General features: G+C 42.8%; 1 protein-coding gene across 2 annotated transcripts in view; it reads right to left on the bottom strand.

The window, feature by feature from the left end:
- Positions 1–21,707, bottom strand: part of LOC115194031 (anthrax toxin receptor 1) — a 68,878-nt gene that overhangs the window by 2,175 nt on the left and 44,996 nt on the right. For both annotated transcript variants that reach the window (XM_029753296.1, XM_029753295.1), the window contains exon 17: positions 20,432–20,512. In XM_029753296.1, coding sequence (XP_029609156.1) covers positions 20,432–20,512 — 81 coding nt within the window. The remainder of the gene's footprint in view (positions 1–20,431; positions 20,513–21,707) is intronic.

Genomic DNA, 21,707 nt, shown 5'->3' with positions numbered 1-21,707 from the left:
GAAGTGTGTGTGAGTGGATCCTTTTTAAGGTCATGTGAGGTGACATGCAGAGTTGTCAGTTCAGAGCTTGCTCTCTCTCTTATTTATATATATATATATATATATATATACATACAGTGGGGGAAAAAAGTATTTGATCTCCTGCTGATTTTGTATGTTTGCCCACTTACAAAGAAATGATAAATCTATAATTTTAATAGTAGGTTTATTTGAACAGCGAGAGACAGAAGAACAACAAAAAAAATCCAGAAAAACGCATGTCAAAAATGTTATAAACTGATTTGCATTTTAATGAGGGAAATAAGTATTTGACCCCTCTGCAAAACATGACTTAGTACTTGGTGGCAAAACCCTTGTTTGCAATCAGAGGTCAGACGTTTCTTGTAGTTGGCCACCAGGTTTGCACACACCTCAGGAGGGATTTTGTCCCACTCCTCTTTGCAGATCTTCTCCAAGTCATTAAGGTTTCGAGGCTGACGTTTGGCAACTCGAACCTTCAACTCCCTCCACAGATTGTCTATGGGATTAAGGTCTGGAGACTGGCTAGGCCACTCAAGGACCTTAATGTGCTTCTTCTTGAGCCACTCCTTTGTTGCCTTGGCTGTGTGTTTTGGGTCATTGTCATACTGGAATACCCATCCACGTCCCATTTTCAATGCCCTGGCTGAGGGAAGGAGGTTTCCACCCAAGATTTGACGGTACATGGCCCCGTCCATCGTCCCTTTGATGCGGTGAAGTTGTCCTGTCCCCTTAGCAGAAAAACACCCCCAAAGCATGTTTCCACCTCCATGTTTGACGGTGGAGATGGTGTTCTTGGGGTCATAGGCAGCATTCCTCCTCAACCAAACACGGCGAGTTGAGTTGATGTCAAAGAGCTCCATTTTGGTCTCATCTGACCACAACACTTTCACCAGTTGTCCTCTGAGTCATTCAGATGTTCATTGGCAGACTTCAGATGGGCCTGTATATGTATTCTTGAGCAGGGGGACCTTGCGGGCGCTGCAGGATTTCAGTCCTTCACGGCGTAGTGTGTTACCAATTGTTTTCTTGGTGACTATGGTCCCAGCTGCCTTGAGATCATTGACAAGATCCTCCCGTGTAGTTCTGGGCTGATTTCTCACTGTTCTCATAATCATTGCAACTCCACGAGGTGAGATCTTGCATGGAGCCCCAGGCCGAGGGATATTGACAGTTCTTTTGTGTGTCTTCCATTTGCGAATAATCGCACCAAATGTTGTCACCTTCTCACCAAGCTGCTTGGCGATGGTCTTGTAGCCCATTCCAGCCTTGTGTAGGTCTACAATCTTGTCCCTGACATCCTTGGAGAGCTCTTTGGTCTTGGCCATGGTGGAGAGTTTGGAATCTGATTGATTGATTGCTTCTGTGGACAGGTGTCTTTTTTACAGGTAACAAGCTACGGTTAGGAGCACTCCCTTTAAGAGTGTGCTCCTAGTCTCAGCTCGTTACCTGTAAAAAAGACACCTGGGAGCCAGAAATCTTTCTGATTGAGAGGGGGTCAAATACTTATTTCCCTCATTAAAATGCAAATCAGTTTATAACATTTTTGACATGCGTTTTTCTGGATTTTTTTGTTGTTATTCTGTCTGTCACTGTTCAAATAAACCTACTATTAAAATTATAGACTTATCATTTCTTTGTAAGTGGGCAAACGTACAAAATCAGCAGGGGATCAAATACTTTTTTCCCCCACTGTATATGAAACCACAGTGATGCGTGTGGTTTTGTTCTATCTTTGCATGGACCTAAACGTCCCCACAAGGATAGTAAAACAAGGAAAATTCTCCCTTGTGGGGACATTTCCCATGAGGACAAAGGCTATTTTGACTTTAGGGGGCTAGGATTACGGTTAGAATTAGGAGTTAACCCTAAAGCTAGGGTTAGGTTTAAGGAAAATTCTCCTTCGTGGGGACATGTCCTACATCCACATGGGAACAAAGGCTATTTTGAGCTTAGGGGCTAGGCTTAGGGTTACAATTAGTGTTAGGGGAAATAGGATTTTGAATGGAAATACATTTTAGGGCCCCACAAGGATAGAAAAACAAGTGTGTGCGTGTGTGTGAGAGAGGGACTGAGAGGCTGGGTATGCTGAGGGTTGTATGGAGCTGTGTTTGTTTCCCACCAGAGGCAGGTTATGACTTGCCTGAGTAGTGAGTACCAGTGTCTTTTGCTAACATTCCACTCCTTGCCACTCCTTTTGGCAATCTTAACTATGATCTCAACGTTGAATATGCAGTTGCTGATTGGTAGTTGGAAACAACATTAATATTTCCTATGGCGTTATGGAACACGGTGCGAGCAAATTTGGCGCAATGTAGAGTTTTTTAAGAAGAAACAATACCTTGATGACCTGCTGCGGTAATTCCCTTGTAAGAAGGCAGTGTCAATGCAAGATCACGTTGTTCAAAGTAAAGTGGCTAGAGAGGACTCCGTAATGAGAGAAAAAAATGTTTTGAAAATATTAGCCTACAAGATTTAATTGAGCTTCAGTTGCATCCCATTAATGAGAGGAAAGAAACTCAAAACCGGCACCTGTCGTCATTCCTCGAACATATGCTGATCAGTGCTTGATATGAAAGAAGTGATATGAAAGAAGTATGTGAGAAGTACAGGTTGGTACATTAGACTAGAAATTCACAAATGACATTATGCTATACAGGACCTCTTATTGTTCACTGTTAAGGGTTCATACATCTTTTCCATGACTATTACTATTATAGCCGACATGAAAAAGTAACCATTAATGACACTGGAATGCTGCTGTATCTGATCCCATGCAGGCCTACCATCTAATGCCGTTGTACACTTGATCGAGGCACTTAAACCCCCGCAAAGTAGAACTGCACTGTTAGTCACATGTGGTCAACCACCATCTGCAGAGCTCCTGGGTGTGCAGGCTTGGCTTTTGATCCAGCCCTGAAACACCCAAGTCTGCTTATCAAGGTCCTGTTGGGCAATTGATGTTTAGGCTACAATGAGGTTAGTCCAAGGCTTGAAGAAATGCCTGCACACGCAGTAGCTATCCTGGAGGATGGTTGCCACCCTTGATATAAAATATTGTATAATTACAACCAAATACTTTGTCTTTATAAAATCATTCCCCCATTCAATTAATCAGGGATCAAATGGATAAGGCTACTTTGAGGTAGCCTAACTAGACATGTTTATATACAGTACCAGTCAAAAGTTTGGACACACCTACTCATTCAAGGGTTTTTCTTTATTTTTACTATTTTCTACATTGTAGAATAAGAGTGAAGACATCAAAACTATGAAATAACACATATGGAATTATGTAGTAACCAAAAAAAGTGTTAAACAAATCAAAATATATTTGACATTTTAGATTCTTCAAAGTAGCCACCCTTTGCACAATCTTGGTATTCTCTCAACCAGCTTCACCTGGAATGCTTTTCCAACAGTCTTGAAGGAGTTCCCACACATGCTGAGCACTTGTTGGCTGCTTTTCCTTCACTCTGCGGCCCAACACATCCCAAACCATCTCAATTGAGTTTAGGTCGGGTGATTGTGGAGGCCAGGTCATCTGATGCATCACTCCATCACTCTCCTTCTTGGTCAAATAGCCCTTACACAGCCTGGAGGTGTGTTGGGTCATTGCCCTGTTGAAAAACAAATGATAGTCCCACTAAGCGCAAACCAGATGGGATGGCATATCGCTGCAGAATGCTGTGGTAGCCATGCTAGTTAAGTGTGCCTTGAATTCTAAATAAATCACAGACAGTGTCACCAGCAAAGCACCATCACACCACCTCCTCCATGCTTCACGGTGGGAAGCACATGCGGAGATCATCCATTCACCTATTCTGCATCTCACAAAGACACGGCAGTTGGAACCAAATATCTCAAATTTGGACTCATCAGACCAAAGTACAGATTTCCACCCGGCTAAAATCCATTGCTCGTGTTTCTTGGCCCAAGCAAGTCTCTTTTCTTATTGATGTCCTTTGGGCTCCCGAGTGGCGCAGCAGTCTAAGGCACTGCATCTCAGTGCTAGAGGCATCACTACAGACTCTGGTTCGATTCCCGGGCTGTATCACAACCGACCGTGATTGGGAGTCCCATAGGGCGGTGCACAATTGGCCCAGCGTCGTCCAGGTTAGGGTTTGGCCGGGGTAGACCGTCATTGTAAATAAGAACATTCTTAACTAAATTGCCAAGATACAGTAGCAAGAAAAAGTATGTGAATCCTTTGGAATTACCTGGACTTCTGCATAAATTGGTCATAAAATGTGATCTGATCTTCATCTAAGTCACAACAATAGACAAACACCTCTCCTCTGAACAGTTGATGTTGAAATGTGTCTGTTACTTGAACTCTGTGAAACATTTATTTGGGCTGCAATTTTTGAGGCTGGTAACTCTATTGAACTTATCCTCTGCAGCAGAGGTAACTCTGGTTCTTTCTTTCCTGATTGGCTCAAAAGCATTAAGAAGGAAATACATTCTACAAATTAATAAGGCACACCTGTTAGTTGAAATGCATTCAAGGTGACTACCTCATGAAGCTGGTTGAGAGAATGCCAAGAGTGTGCAAAGCTGTCATCAAGGCAAAGGGTGGCTACTTTGAAGAATCTAAAATATATTGATTTGTTTAACACATTACTACATGATTCCATATGTGTTATTTCACAGTTTTGATGTATTTCCTATTATTCTACATTGTAGAAAATAGTAAAAATAAAGAAAAACCCTGGAATGAGTAGGTGTGTTGAAACTTTTGACTGGTACTGTACAGTGCCTTCAGAAAGTATTCAGACCACTTGACTTTTCCCACATTTGTTACATTTTCCCACATTTTGTTACATTACATCTACACACAATACCCTTTAAAAAAAATGGTAATAAAAATATTTACTTAAGTATTCAGACCTTTTGCTATGAGACTCGAAATTGAGCTCAGGTGCATCCTGTTTCAATTGATCATCCTTGAGATGTTTCTACAACTTTGAGTCCACCTGTGGTAAATTCAATTGATTGGTCATGATTTGGAAAGACACACATGTCTATATAAGGTCCCACAGTTGACAATGCATGTCAGAACAAAAACCAAACCATGAGGTCGAAGGAATTGTCCGTAGAGCTCCGAGACAGGATTGTGTCGAGGCACAGATCTGGGGAAGGGTATCAAAACATTTGCAGCATTGAAGGTCCCCAAGAACACAGTGGACTCCATTATTCTTAATAAGAGGAAATTGGGGACCGGCCTTATTTTCAGAATGGTACTGTTGTGCCATATCGGTTTGATATACTTAGTTGGTCTATTTGCAGATTGACCGAGAGAGAAAAGCTAGAGAGACAGGAGCAAGGAGACATCAATGAACCACAGGCTCTTCCCAGAACAGACAGTGACTGATGGTGCAGTTGCAGGAGATGCCTACCTCTACCAATAGACAGTGAATGTTTCTTCTGTTGAGAACAGGACCAGCTCATTCCTTAATTGAGGAGGTAGAACATCAGACTGATGATGGAGCAGAAGATGGCATGTGTGTAACTAAACACCCTGATTTCTTGTCTCTCATCAATCCTGTTGTGTTGGAGACTTTCTTCAGAATTCCCAGGATCAACTGGAAAGGATGTGCCACACCTGACGTTCCAAATGGGAAGCCCTCTGAAGTGTTTTGGGTAATATTACTCACAGGACATTAATACTATTACTTTATAAGATGTGCATAAATAGCATACCTAATAACACCCTTACAGCTGTATTTTCAAGTAACCTGCCTACATGCCATAATGTATCTGGGTAGTCTCCACTTCAAGTTTGTCTGATGACATGATGACATGCTGGCTAGTTAAACACTGTCTAGAACGAGTGGTTGCGCACCATAGAAGTCTTGGGGTTGGAAGCTGTTAAGGAGCCTTTTGGTCCTACACTTGGCCTACCACTGTTGTGTCGTCAGCAAACTTAATGATAGTGTTGGAGACGTGTTTGGCCACACAATCGTGGGTGAACAGGGAGTACAGGAGGGGACTAAGTTCACACCCTTGAGGGGCCCTAGTGTTTAGGATCAGCGTGGCAGATGTGTTGTTGCCTACCCTTACCACCTGGGGGGCGGCCCGTCAAGAAGTCCAGGATCCAGTTGCAGAGGGAGGTGTGTAGTCCCAGGATCCTTAGCTTAGTGAAAACTTCGTGGGCACTATGGTGTTGAACGCTGAGCTGTAGTCAATGAACAGCATTCTCACATAGGTGTTCCTTTTGTCCAGGTGGGAAAGGGCAGCGTGGAGTGCGATTGAGATTGCTTCATCTGTGGATCTGTTGGGGCGGTATACGAATTAGAGTGGGTCTAGGGTGTCTGGGAGGATGCTGTTGATGTGAGCCATGACCAGCCTTTCAAAGCACTTCATGGCTACAACATGAGTGCTATGGGGCTATAATCATTTAGGCAGGTTACCTTCGCTTCCTTGGGCACAGGGACTATGGTCGTTTGCTTGAAACATGTAGGTATTACAGACTCGGTCAGGGAGAGGTTGAAAATGTCAGTGAAGACACTTGCCAGTTGGTCCGCGCATGCTTTGAGTGCACGTCCTGGTAATCTGTCTGGCCCCGCGGCTTTGTGAATGTTGACCTGTTTAAAGGTCTTGTTCACATCGGCTACCGAGAGCGTTATCACACAGTCGTCCCAAACAGCTGGTGCTCTCATGCATGCTTCAGTATTGCTTGCCTCGAAGCGAGCATAAAAGGCATTTAGCTCGTCTGGTAGGCTCGCGTCACTGGGCAGCTCACATCTGGGTTTCCCTTTGTAGTCCGTAATAGTTTTCAAGCCCTGCCACATCCGACGAACATCAGAGTAGGATTCAATCTTAATCCTGTATTGACGCTTTGCTTGTTTGATGGTTCGTCTGAGGGCATAGCGTGATTTTTTATAAGCGTCCGGATTAGTGTCTTGCTCCTTGAAAGCGGCAGCTCTAGCCTTTAGCTCAATGCGGATGTTGCCTGTAATCAATGGCTTCAGGTTGGGATATGTACTTATGGTCACTGTAAATGCACTTATTGATGAAGCCGATGACTGAGGTGGTATACTCCTCAATGCCATTGGATGAATCCTGGAACATATTCCAGTCTGTGCTAGCAAAACAGTCCTGTAGCGTAGCATCCGTGTCATCTGACCACTTCCGTAATGAGCGCATCACTGGTACTTCCTGCTTACTTTTTGCTTGTAAGCAGGAATCAGGAGGATAGAATTATGGTCAGATTTGCCAAATGGAGGGTGGGTGTGAACTTTGTATGCATCTCTGTGTGTGGATTAAAGGTGGTCTAGAGTTTTTTTTCCCTCTGGTTGCACATGTGACATGCTGGTAGAAATGAGGTAAAACGGATTTAAGTTTGTCTACATTAAAGTCCCCCGCTTCTGGATGAGCATTTTCTTGTTGGCTTATGGCCTTATAGAGTTGGTTGAGTGCGGTCTTAGTGCCAGCATCGGTCTTTTGTGGTAAATAGACGGCTACGGATAACATAGATGAGAACTCTCTTGGTAGATAGTGTGGTCTACAGCTTATCATAAGGTACTCTACCTCAGGCGAGCAATACCTCGAGACTTCTTTAATATAAGACATCGCGCACCAGCTGTTATTGACAAATAGACACACACCCCCACCCCTCGTCTTACCAGACGTAGCTTCTCTGTTCTGCCGGTGCATGGAAAATCCCGCCAGCTCTATATTGTCCATGTCGTCATTCAGCCATGAATCAGTGAAACATAAGATATTTCAGTTTTTAACGTCCCATTGGGATGATAATCTTGATTGCAGGTCATCGATTTTATTTTCCAATGATTGCACGTTGGCCAATAGAACGGACTGCAGTGGGAGTTTACTCGCTCGCCTACGAATTCTCAGAAGGCAGCCTGACCTCCGCCCCCTTTTCTCCGTCTTTTCTTCACGCAAATGACGGATTTGGGCCTATTCCCGGGAAAGCAGAATATCCTTCTTGTTGTACTCGTTAAAGGAAAAAGCTTCTTCCAAATCGAGGTGAGTAATCGCTGTTCTGATGTTCAGAAGTTATTTTCGGTCATAAGAGACGGTAGCAGCAACATTATGTACAAAATAAGTAAAAAAAAGAAGTTATAAACAACACAAAAAATTATGTCTTGATATGCTTTTCCATGAGAGAAATCACTTTGTTCAATATAGCCTGACCACTGTTAGTTAGTGGGTGTGGCTGAATTATGATGACTGACAGCTTGGTGTTGAGTCATACACCAAGCGTTGGGGGTTATCGCGTCTTCTACCTTGGCAGTACTCTGCGCCTTGTGTCTGGCTGACTGTTCGTCTCTGTGATGGCTGTCAATCATTTCCTGTAAATCTCCAACTGTCCAATTTTCAAAGGCTTGCACCTTTTATTTTTTACATTTTATTTCACCTTTATTTAACCAGGTAGGCCAGTTGAGAACAAGTTCTCATTTACAACGGCGACCTGGCCAAGATGAAGCAAAGCAGTGCAACAAAAACAACAACACAGAGTTACACATGGGATGAACAAACGTAGTCAATAACACAATAGAATAATATGTATACAGTGTGTGCAAATGAAGTAAGGAGGTAAGGTAATAAATGGGGGGGTGGAAAGCATGGCCAGCCGTAGAGAAATGCTTATTGAAATTTCTGTTTGAAAAAGCTAGGCTTTGCTTTCCTAACTGACTGTGTGTATTGGTTCCTGACTTCCCTGAAAAGTTGCATATCGCAGGGACTATTCGATACAAGTGCAGTACGCCACAGAGTGTTTTTGTGCTGGTCAAGGGCAGTCAAGTCTGGAGTGAACCAAGGGCTATATCTGTTCTTAGTTCTACATTTTTAGAAAGGGTCATGCTTATTTAAGATGGTAAGGAAAGCACTTTTAAAGAACAACCAGGCATCCTCTACTGACTGGATGAGGTCAATATCCTTTCAGGATACCCGGGCCAGGTTGAGTAGAAAGGCCTGCTCACAGAAGTGTTTTAGGGAGCGTTTGACAGTGATGAGGGGTGGTCGTTTGACCGCGGACCCATAACGGATGCAGGCAATGAGGCAGTGATCGCTGAGATTCTGGTTGAAAACAGCAGAGGTGTATTTAGAGGCCATCATCCACTCTTTTTCCCTGTCTTTGCAAGCACTCACTTGCAAGGTCAACTGCTTTGTTCAGTCTGACCAAATAATCTAAGCAGCTCTATGACTGTCTTGGTAAGGTTTCATAGAAGTATCCTAATGTAATTGAGGATTAGATTGCCTCTCCAAAGTGCTGCCTCAGGATATTGTATTTAGCTTCAGGGTTTCTGATTAAGTTAACGAAAGGGTTTCCACGGAGCCCAATCCTGAATATGTCTTTAGCCCGCCCCATTAGTCAGTCCTGTATCTCTTGCCCCTGTTCTTATATACTGCATCCCTTCTTTTTCAAGTAAGCTTGCATAAGTTCTTGCCATTCAGTCACTGTGCATCGGTATGTGCTATAACCCCTGAAGTGGGGTGGTTCTCTGATGTCTGACTTCAGAATTAGATTGACCATTGACCAATCGGGTATTAGTACTATGGGCTGGGGAGTGCTAGGAGCAGCCCCTGCTAGACAAGCGGCAATTTGATTTCCTATTTCACTGCCCAGTTGTTTGACTAACTCTGCTAGGGCTATGTTGATCCGGGTCGCGGCCCAAATCTGTAGCGGTCTTTATATGTACCACGGAAGAACTAAGAAATGAAGAGCGACACAACGGCTGACGTTTTTGGGCTTTAATGTAGATCTGCAATGGTATTATGAAAAGTCAGGACCGGAATGAATCACTCTTCAATGCACTATCTGACAAGTTGTTCTTTCTCTCTGTGTCACTGTTTCGTGAGCAAATTAGAGCAGATGGTGTTAATATTGTATAGCCTTCCAGTATTTTGTTTCAATCCAAGCACATTCTGCCTAGTAGCACAGTTTTGGCCGCATGAGAAGAAAAATGTGACTATTCAGCTAACCATCCTAAAATCTCATAAGAAAGGTGATGTTTTTGGTTTAACAGTAAAGCCATACTAATGCAAATATATTTGGTTCTGTTATGTAAAATACAAATCAATCATTATGTGATCTTCCAAGACATTGATTCAGCTTTGATATAACTTTATTAAACAAGAACCATTGTGAGAAGTGGTAGCTTGACACTACACCCCTGCTTCCACAGCAGCAAACGAAGCGCACCATGTAGGCTATAGTCTACCTCCCGCAACATTTGGTGATGGCGAAACAAGAGACCACGTGTAGCTTTTATGACAATCTGGGAATATTTGGCCAAGGAAACATTTCTGGTTGGTCTCAGAGAATGTAAAACAGTTAGGAATGGAGACTTTTAAACACTTTTGGGTGAAGCATCAGCAAATATGTTGAATGAGCAACTAATGAGCATGGAGAGCATCACACGTTTGAGGAAATTACAAAGGGCCAAAATGCGGGACTGTCCCGCACAATCCGGGACGTGGTCATCCTACTACCTGGGTGCCCAGGCCAGATGCATCGAATCCCCTTATTGAATATAACGGTTGTTCCCATTCAGGACAATGGTGGCATAATGGGTGGACTGGCGAGTGTACCCATAAGAGCAAAGCAGTAAGTAAAAGCATAAAATAAAAGCAGGACGTGTACCCATCAATCTGTGCTGTGATTTGTTGAAACCACTCAACAGACATTCCATTCCATTGTATGAGCCATAACTGATGTAGTTAGCATCATTTGAATGTTACCATGGAAATCATTGCATCACAATATCAGGCAGCCATTGTGAGTTTATACAATGGGTGGGTCTAATCCTGAATGCTGATTGGTTAAAACTGCATTCCAGATGTGTCTATTCCACAAGTTAACACTGGCTAAATCTATGACTTTAAAATGCTTATTTACTCTGTTCCATCTGACTGCGCAATCCACTGTCTCATCAGCCCAGCCAAGCAATTTATAAACTTGATCTCCACTATAAAAAGCATCTAGACATTATCTCACATTTCTTTTAGACTAATATTTAGTTTTCAACAGCGGAGATTTGTCTCTCCGACATTTGCCACATTGTTTCAATAATCAAATTCGATCTCCAGCTGTCCTATAGTAATGAATGTGTAGGGACGAGACGGTAGTCGAAATCATGAATCAACTGGTATCATTTTTATGGATATATACAAAGAAATGTCCATTGAAAACAGGTAAAACGAAACAAGTGCAGCTAGTTTGCCGTCTTTCCAGCTTCAGTTTGAAGTTGTTAGCTGTGTTGTTGTCTAGCTCCTCTGAACAACAGTGTCCTCATGAATGAGCATATTTTCTATGCCAGGTGAAATCGCGTCTCATTAGCTGATTGTTATGGATGTATCCAAATAAATGTCACTAGAAAACAGTCAAATTGCCATGGTTAGAGGTTCCAAGTCTACAGTGGGGGAAAACAGTATTTGATTCCCTGCCAATTTTGTACGTTTGCCCAATGATAAAGAAAGTATCAGCCTATAATTTTAATGGTAGGTTTATTTGAACAGTGAGACAGAATAACAACAAAAATATCCAGAAAAACGCATGTTAAAAATGTTATTAATTGATTTGCATTTTAATGAGGGAAATAAGTATTTGACCCCCTCTCAATCAGAAAGATTTCTGGCTCCCAGGTGTCTTTTATACAGGTAACGAGCTGAGATTAGGAGCACACTCTTAAAGGGAGTGCTCCTAACCACAGCTTGTTACCTGTAAAAAAGACACCTGTCCACAGAAGCAATCAATCAATCAGATTCCAAACTCTCCACCATGGCCAAGACCAAAGAGCTCTCCAAGGATGTCAGGGACAAGATTGTAGACCTACACAAGGCTGGAATGGGCTACAAGACCATCGCCAAGCAGCTTGGTGAGAAGGTGCCAACGTTTCACCATGCAACCTCACCTCGTGGGGTTGCAATGATCATGAGAACGGTGAGGAATCAGCCCAGAACTACACGGGAGGATCTTGTCAATGATCTCAAGGCATCTGGGACCATAGTCATCAAGAAAACAATTGGTAACACACTACGCCGTGAAGGACTGAAATCCTGCAGTGCCCGCAAGGTCCCCCTGCTCAAGAATACATATACATGCCCGTCTGAAGTTTGCCAATGAACATCTGAATGATTCAGAGGACAACTGATGAAAGTGTTGTGGTCAGATGAGACCAAAATGGAGCTATTTGACATCAACTCAACTCAGTGGCTTGCGAAAGTATTCACCCCCCTCTGCATTTTTCCTATTTTGTTGCCTTACAACCTGGAATTAAAATATATTTTTGGGGGGTTTGTAGCATTTGATTTACACAACATGCCTATCACTTTGAAGATGCAAAATATTTTCTCTTGTGAAACAAACAAGAAATAAGACAAAAAAACAGAACTTGAGCGTGTATAACTATTCACCCCCCCAAAGTCAATTCTTTGTAGAGCCACCTTTTGCAGCAATTACAGCTGCAAGTCTCTTCGGGTATGTCTCTATAAGCTTGGCACATCTAGCCACTGGGATTTTTGCCCATTCTTCAAGGCAAAACTGCTCCAGCTCCTTCAAGTTGGATGGGTTCTGCTGGTGTACAGCAATTTTTAAGTCATACCACAGATTCTCAATTGGATTAAGGTCTGGGCTTTGACAAGGCCATTCCAAGACATTTAAATGTTTCCCCTTAAACCACTCTGTCACGATCGTCGTAAGAACTGGACCAAGGCGCAGCGTACGTAGCGTTCCACATCTTTATTATAACGTGAAACTTCAGCAAATACAAAACAATAAATGAACAAACGGAACGTGACGACCTGGAGTGCTCACAGGCAACTACACAAAACCAAAACAAGATCCCACAAAACACAATGGGGAAATGGCTGCCTAAATATGATCCCCAATCAGAGACAACGATAAACAGCTGCCTCTGATTGGGAACCATAACAGGCCAACATAGAAATAGAACAACCTAGATTTCCCACCCTAGTCACACCCCGACCTAACCAACATAGAGAATAAAAGGCTCTCTATGGTCAGGGCGTGACACACTCGAGCGTTGCTTCAGCAGTATGTTTAGGGTCATTGTCCTGCTGGAAGGTGAACCTTCATCCCAGTCTCAAATCTCTGGAAGACTGAAACAGGATTCCCTCAAGAATTTCCCTGTATATGCGCCATCCATCATTCCTTCAATTCTGACCAGTTTCCCAGTCCCTGCCGATGAAAAACATCGCCACAGCATGATGCTGCCACCACCATGCTTCACTGTGGGGTTGATGTTCTCGTGGTGATGGGAGGTGTTGGGTTTGTGCCAGACATAGCATTTTCCTTGAGGGCCAAAAAGCTCAATTTTAGTCTCATCTGACCAGAGTACCTTCTTCCATATGTTTGGGGAGTCTCCCACATGCCTTTTGGCAAACACCAAACGTGTTTGTTTATTTTTTTCTTTAATTGGCTTTTTTCTGGCCACTCTTCCATAAAGCCCAGCTCTGTGGAGTGTGCGGCTTAAAGTGGTCCTGTGGACAGATACTCCAATCTCCGCTGTGAAGCTTTGCAGCGCCTTCAGGGTTATCTTTGGTCCCTTTGTTGCCTCTCTGATTAATGCCCTCCTTGCCTGGTCAATGAGTTTTGGTGGGCGGTCCTCTCTTGTCAGGTTTGTTGTGGTGGCATATTCTTTCGATTTTTTAATCATGGATTTAATGGTGCTCAGTGGGATGTTCAAAGTTTCTGATATTTCTTTTAGAACCCAACCCTGATCTGTACTTCTCCACAACTTTGTCCCTGACCTGTTTGGAGAGTTCCTTGGTCTTCATGGTGCCACTTGCTTGGTGGTGCCTCTTGCTTAGTGGTGTTGCAGACTCTGGGGCATTTCGGAACAGGTGTATATATATGCTGAGATCATGTGACACTTAGATTGCACATAGGTGGACTTTATTTAACTAATTATGTGACTTCTGAAGGTGATTTGTTGCACCAGATCTTATTTAGGGGCTTCATAGCAAAGGGGGTGAATACATATGCACACACCACTTTTCCGTTGTTTATTTTTTTGAAACAAGTTATTTTTTTCATTTCACTTTACCAATTTGGACTATTTTGTGTATGTCCATCACATGAAATCCAAATAAAAATCAATTTAAATTACAGGTTGTAATGCAACAAAATAGGAAAAAACGCCAAGGGGGATGAATACTTTTGCAAGGCACTGTAGATGGGAGGAGAGGTGAGAAAGGGAGAGGATCAATCTGTTCATAAGAGGCATTAAACCAGACAATGTGTGGTGAAATGTGATGTGTCCTATACCTGAAGCTGTAGTGGCTTGTGCACGTCCTGAATTTTCGTTGTGATCCAGGATGACAAGCGAGGTCCTTGCCTCAATAAATGGATACTTAAAGTGAGCAAGACATGGGCTGTCTCTCTGTCTCAAGGGTCATTGATTCAACCTCCCACTCACAGAGAAAAAATGGAAGTCAGAAGTCAGAATAAAATGAAATGGTAATTACAGTCTATCAGGCCCTGATGTTGAGGGACCTCCTCGGCAGACCATAAAGGGGTGAGGCTGTACAGGGCTTCTCAATTGCAAGCGCAGGACAAGTGGCATCTGGCTTGGTTTCAATGGTGATGTTGGCTGGTGTAACAGAGAGTCAGTCATTACATGTCAGTTCAGGGCATGAGCTGATTTTGTAAATGTTTTAATTGAAATACTGTAAAGGTTGGGTTAGTTTGCTGTCATTACAACTCATACACCTAGCTAGGGCCAGAGCCATACATTTATCTATATAGCTCTGGCTAGGGCTAAGTGTCCTACTCATGGACCTTAGCTAGGGCCAGTAATTTTATGCAATCAATAGCACTACAGGAAACTGTGAAACCTAGTAGCAAAGAATATTGAATGTCTTATCAGTGTAATGGAAAAGGGAATTTTGTCAATAAATGTAAAACAAATTTAAAAAACAGTCCGCAGGACAGTAAGTTAGTAGCTAAGCTAAAACTATCACAAACTAGTTCAGGGAATGGCAAACAAATAACGTTATAAATTACTTTATGGTGACTAGCTACAGGTGTTAGCAATTTAGCTAGCTAGCAACATACCTTGAATGGTTGGATCTTTCCTGTCCATGGTGGAAAGATGGTGGAAATAGAACCCGGTTTCAACAGGTCACCATTGTAGTCAGTGGCCACAAAGTGATCACTACACATGATCAACTGCAGCTGGTGAATGACTTCAGGTGTCATATCGACACCATAAGCAGGAAATTCTTACAACACACCGTTGTAAGCATTTCACTGTAAGGTCTACACCTGTTGTATTCGGAGCATGTGACAAATACAATTTGATGTTGGATGGCCTGCAGCCATGCCTGACAAACAGCTCCATCGTGGACAGGAAAAGAGTGGAAATGTGCAGTGTACAGTCGTGGCCAAAAGATTTGAGAATGACACAAATATACATTTTCACAAAGTCTGCTGCCTCAGTTTGTATGATGGAAATATTCATATACTCCAGAATGTTATGAAGAGTGATCAGACGAATTGCAATTAATTGCAAAGTCCCTCTTTGCCATGCAAATGAACTGAATCCCCCAAAAACATTTCCACTTCATTTCAGCCCTGCCACAAACGGACCAGCTGACATCATGTCAGTGATTCTCTCGTTAACACAGGTGTGAGTGTTGACGAGGACAAGGCTGGAGATCACTCTGTCATGCTGATAGAGTTCGAATAATAGACTGGAAGCTTCAAAAGGAGGGTAGTGCTTGGAATCATTGTTCTTCCTCTGTCAACCTTGGTTACCTGCAAGGAAACACATGCCGTCATCATTGCTTTGCACAAAAAGGGCTTCACAGGCAAGGATATTGCTGCCAGTAAGACTGCACCTAAATCAACCATTTATCGGATCACCAAGAACTTCAAGGAGAGAGGTTCAATTGTTGTGAAGAAGGCTTCAGGGTGCCCAAGAAAGTCCAGCAAGCATCAGGACCATCTCCTAAAGTTGATTCAGCTGCAGGATCGGGGCACCACCAGTACAGAGCTTGCTCAGGAATGGCAGCAGGCAGGTGTGAGTGCATCTGCACACACAGTGAGGTGAAGACTTTTGGAGGATGGCCTGGTGTCAAGAAGGGCAGCAAAGAAGCCACTTCTCTCCAGGAAAAACATCAGGGACAGACTGATATTCTGCAAAAGGTACAGGGATTGGACTGCTGAGGACTTGGGTAAAGTCATTTTCTCTGATGAATCCCCTTTCCGATTGTTTGGGGCATCCAGAAAAAAATCTTGCCCGGAGACAAGGTGAGCACTACCATCAGTCCTGTGTCATGCCAACAGTAAAGCATCCTGAGACCATTCATGTATGGGGTTGCTTCTCAGCCAAGGGAGTGGGCTCACTCACAATTTTGCCTAAGAACACAGATATGAATAAAGAATGGTACCAACACATCCTCTGAGAGCAACTTCTCCCAACCATCCAGGAACAGTTTGGTGACGAACAATGCCTTTTCCAGCATGATGGAGCACCTTGCCATAAGGCAAACGTGATAACTAAGTGGCTCGGGGAACAAAACATAGATATTTTGGGTCCATGGCAAGGAAACTCCCCAGACCTTAATCCCATTGAGAACTTGTGGTCAATCCTCAAGAGGTGGGTGGACAAACAAATTCTTACAAACTCCAAGCATTGATTATGCAAGAATTGACTGCCATCAGTCATGATGTGGCCCAGAAGTTAATTGACAGCATGCCAGGGCGGATTGCAGAGGTCTTGAAAAAGAAGGGTCAACACTGCAAATATTGACTCTTTGCATCAACTTTATGTAATTGTCAATAAAAGCCTTTGACACTTATAAAATGATTGTAATTATCCTTCAGTATTCCATAATAACATCTGACAAAAATATCTAAAGACACTGAAGCAGCAAACTTTGTAGAAATTAATATTTGTGTCATTCTCAAAACTTTTGGCCACGACTGCATTTGTATCTGACCGGAGCATTATTGCACCCGGGTACAATGCACTTAATTTTGGCCAACTTTGCTACTCAACTACTAACATTGTTCACCTTACTTTACTTCAGAGGTGACTAACCGCTAGCCTAGCCACTAGCCACTAGCTAACGTTACCATTGCTTCTTCTTCTTCTTCTTCTTCTATGGAAACAGGATTCCCCCAAAAACTGAACTACCAAAAAACTACCTAAAAAGATATAATAAACTAAATCAAACAACTTTTCTGTAAAAAAAATAAAACAGATATGATCCCTACACAGGCTCAAGGGGAACCTGGGAGGGCTGGTCTTCCGTCGCCAGTACCCCTTTGCAAGTCTTCAGATGTAAAATCCTTGAGTCTCAAAACAATTCTGCTGCAGCCACAATAATGTCCAGTTTCTTCGACTTCTTTGAGACTTGTGCTGTACAGTTTATAACTGTGGCAAAGAATGCAACAAAATCCACCTTTTTAACACACAGGATGTATTTTCTCTAGCAGCAAACATTTACTACAGGCTGTGGTGTATCCACAACCATATCTTCACTAGCATCACTTGTTTTCTCAATTCTTTTAATCACCTCCGCATAGGAGATTCGATTGACCGCTCTAACTTTTGCCACCTCAATTTCCTTCACCCTTAAAGGGCCCTCCAGGAACTCGGGATCATGATTCCCACCACAATTGCAACACCTTTGTCCTTCTACACACCATTCTTCAGTATACTCTGTTTGTCTGCACACACTTGAATCATGGCCAAATCCTTTACAATTCTTACACTGCAGCGGTTTGGGGACAAAAGCTCTTATGGTGTATCTTACATAACCAAGCTTCACATGCGTAGGTATTTGCTCTTTATCAAAAAACAACAGGACCGACAGACTTTCTTCTTTTTCTCCATTCACCCAGCGGGTCAGACCCCGGGCACCAACCACACCAGGAATTATCTTCCGATATTCAACTTGAACATCTGTCATCACCCCTGAGATGACTCCTTTGACGGGTGCTCCACTCTGAATTTCAAAACACAAAACTTCTATTGTCTGGATTCTATTGAGGCCCACTGCAATCTTCCTCTGCTCTTCAGAAATACAATTAATCAAAATAAAACCAATCCTGGTCACGCTGACAGACTTTTTCAAGCGCATACATCCCAATTTTTGACAACTCAAACAGGTTTCCAACATATGCATCATTATTCAACAAGCGCATCCCAATAAGAAGCGATTCATTATCATTTACACACGTATCCTCCACTCCAATTTTAGACAATTTCCTTTTTGTTCCAGTTTTCAATGCTAGTGTTGTCCAGTCAGAACATTCGTCTTCACCAAATTTACTTGACGTGCTGCTTCATTCGAACTCAGCATCCCCTTCTGTCATCTTTCCGCTAGACCGTAACTCCAAGACCACAGAGTGGAGTCTAACATTTGCAACGGCAAATATACTTTTGACACGTTGCCATCTGATTGTTTACTTTAACTTTCGTTCTGACTTCCTTTCTTGAAGACCAATAGTAAGACGCTCCTTCGTCCTGCTTCCTTTATCAATCTAGGAACCACGAAGAAGAGTATCTACCAGATTACAGATGAAATGGAAGGCCTTTGCACTAGCATGAAGTAGCACTATGTTTTTTACACTTTTTACATAAAAACAACATTTATTTGGCAAGTCAGTGCCGAGACATCAATCGCTGTTCATGTAACAATAAATACACAGTTTTAAATGCATTTTAAGTACTTTTGGAAATTCAGCATTTTTATATTAAACAATGGACCTAAAAACTGTCTGGGGTACTGCCAGGCAAATGTTATAAAGTGGCCTGAAGTGTTTTTGGGTGAACTTCCCCTTTAACTTAGAAATTTGACGTTTGGAGCAACTTCGAAGTTTGGAGAAACGGAACAATGCTGAGCAGGAGTCAACCCAGGATGTCAAAAACACTTTGAAATTTGATGTTTGGAGAAAAGTGCAAAAACCTATAATTCTACAGTGAGAGCTTATTGGCAATAAGCACCTGAGACACAACTCTCCCCTACCCCAAACCACATTGGTTACAATACACCCGGCTCGCCATGCTGGTTTACAGCAGCATATGGAGGGGATCCCCCCCTGATATTCATGAGCTTGTGTTCTCATTGTGTCCATATGCTGTCTCTGGTGTAGGTCTGCTGCTCTGCTGCTTCCCTTTTCATGACCAGACCACCGCAGTCAGAACCAACCAGGCTGCCCACATCAATCCCTCTACTGTCGCTACACCCCCTTTTCCCCTCTCAACTCAACAATGGCACTCCTTCTCAATGGGCTGTGTAATGTCCCCTGTGTGACTTTAGGGCCTCTCGCTCTGTGTTTTTGTGTGTGTGACTTTAGGACCTATCGATGTGTGTTTGTGCATGTGTGCACATGTATGGATGTGTGAGTGTGCGAATTTAGGGCCTCACTGTTTAATAAGATGTTAAATCAGACCACCAAGGGTCTGTTAAAGGCACCTCTCCCCTCTCTCCCCTCTAACCCTAACCTATTCACCCAGTCAAGAAGGTGTGAAAGACAGGATAGGGGTACAGAGAGATAAAAAGAAAGAGCACTGAGAGGGAGATTGAGAGAAAGATGGAAATAGAGATGAGGAGAGAGACAAAGAGAGAGACAGAGGGAGAAGAAGATAAAGAGGATGAAAGAGAGGAGTAAAAGCGGGAATGTGAAGAAGATTCTCCTTGAAAGGGAGAGAGATAGAGAGGACGGGTGGTCTCTCCCCTCCCCTTCTTTGCACAACAATAACACTAACATAACACAAACAATAGCAGTCATAAAGTAAACCTGCCCCTGTCACATCCCAAAACATATTTTCTTCCCAGTGAATGAAACAGAGACTACTGGAACGGTGGCTCCTATCTGTACTTACTGTTGTGTTAAATGACAACATCTCTGCCTGATCCTTCTTTATCTCTTTTTATGCAGACTACTGAATCTGAGCTCGCAGTTTATCTCAGGAGAGTAGCAGAGGACTCCTACACAAAGCTGGAAACTCCATCAACTCACAGTCAGTATCAGTATATAACTCTCCCTGTGTTTGAACAATAGTAGCTTTGTGTGTGTAGGACAGAAAGAGTGTTATTAGTGGTTCATTCAGAAAGTACGTGTGCGCATGTGTGTCAGAAAGAGACAGATTTCAGCAGGTTATTCACAGAGTTTATATAGAAACATCCATCTGTGTGTGTGTGTGTGTGTGAGAGGCCAATAGCTGTACTATGGGAGCTACCAGTGACTAATAGTATAGTACTGTGATTGTTTCACTAGCACCTGCCATTTCTATGGTACAGAGAGTGCAGATGCTTCATTGAAAAGGATCACTGGAACACACACAAACAACCCAGAAGAGCGCTTTAGAGGAACCAGACTCTATAGGGGGATTCCTGTGTGTGTGTGTGTGTGTGTGTGTGTGTGTGTGTGTGTGTGTGTGTGCCTGTGTGTGAATAGTAACAGTCTCACCTTGTCTCCAGGCTGAGGTCTCATCAGGGACACCTGATCATATCCTCGACGACACAGAGCCCGCAGAGCATCCAACTTCCCCTGTGGATAGAGAAAGGGGAGTGGAAGAAAAATGTTCCATCAGGGGATCATATTAAAAGCTGGGGTAAAACAAATGGCTTTTCTATGGTGCTCTATTTGTTAATTATTTATTTATCTTGGTGAGAACCATAGTCCTTATTCACAGCAGAACATTCTACCATAGAAGGCTATTGCATCGAGCTAATAAACTGTTGTTTTTTAATGTCAGGACTGTTAATGATAAATATAGTTTCAAGCAGCCATGCCGGGGGTTCAAGCCAGAGTTATGGACTCGAGTCACATGAATTGGACTCGAGTCACCAATTTGATATCAAATAAAATAACTTGAGACTTGACGTGGAGCCTCGACTCAGGACTCGACTTGAAATGATCTGGCCAGGTTTTGTACCGTTTTGTCACTCATTTTGTGGCACAGAGTCTCTGTGGATTATATTCTTGTAAAGCTCAAAGAGGATCTCATGACAAATGAAATTGAAGGTCTGTGGTTGCAGTTTCACCTGCCTCATCAAAAGCCTTTTAGGGTGCTTTCTATAGGTCACCAAGTGCAAACTGTCTGTATCTGGAGAATGTGTGTAATGTTAGATAAGGTCTCTGATGCTAACAAAGACATGTATTTTCTTGGTGACCTGAACATTGGATTATTATCATCTAGTTGTCCTCTCGAGAGGAAGCTGTTACTGTTACTAATAATGTACCATGACCCAGGTTATGACTCAACCAACTAGAGCAGGGGTAGGAAACACTGTTCCTGGAGTGCCACAGGTACTGCAGAATTCTGTTCACACTTGGCGCCACACCTGACCAATTGAGCTAATTGATCAGTTCAGTGATTGCCTAAATTCAACACACCTGGTCTTCCAGGTCAGTTAAATCAAAAACATGAAGTGGCTGCGGCCCTGCAGGACCAGGGTTGCCTACCCCCGAACTAGAATGTATGCCAATAGTGTTGGATCTGTGACATCCACTTGTATTTACATTTACATTTACGTAATTTAGCAGACGCTCTTATCCAGAGCGACTTACAAATTGGATCATATCTTCACTAATGCCGCAGAACTTTGCGACAAAGCAATATCAGTTCCCATTGGCTGTAGTGACCATAACATTGTGGCAATAACAATGAAAGCCAAAGTAGCAAAGGCAGGGCCTAAAATTATTTATCAGAGATCATACATAATGTTTTCTCAGGACTCTT

The sequence above is a fragment of the Salmo trutta genome, chromosome 5 (assembly GCF_901001165.1).
Source record: "Salmo trutta chromosome 5, fSalTru1.1, whole genome shotgun sequence".
Lineage (NCBI taxonomy): Eukaryota > Metazoa > Chordata > Actinopteri > Salmoniformes > Salmonidae > Salmo > Salmo trutta.
The sequence above is the reverse complement of the archived record's forward strand: the minus strand, read 5'-3'. Positions and strand labels throughout refer to the sequence as shown.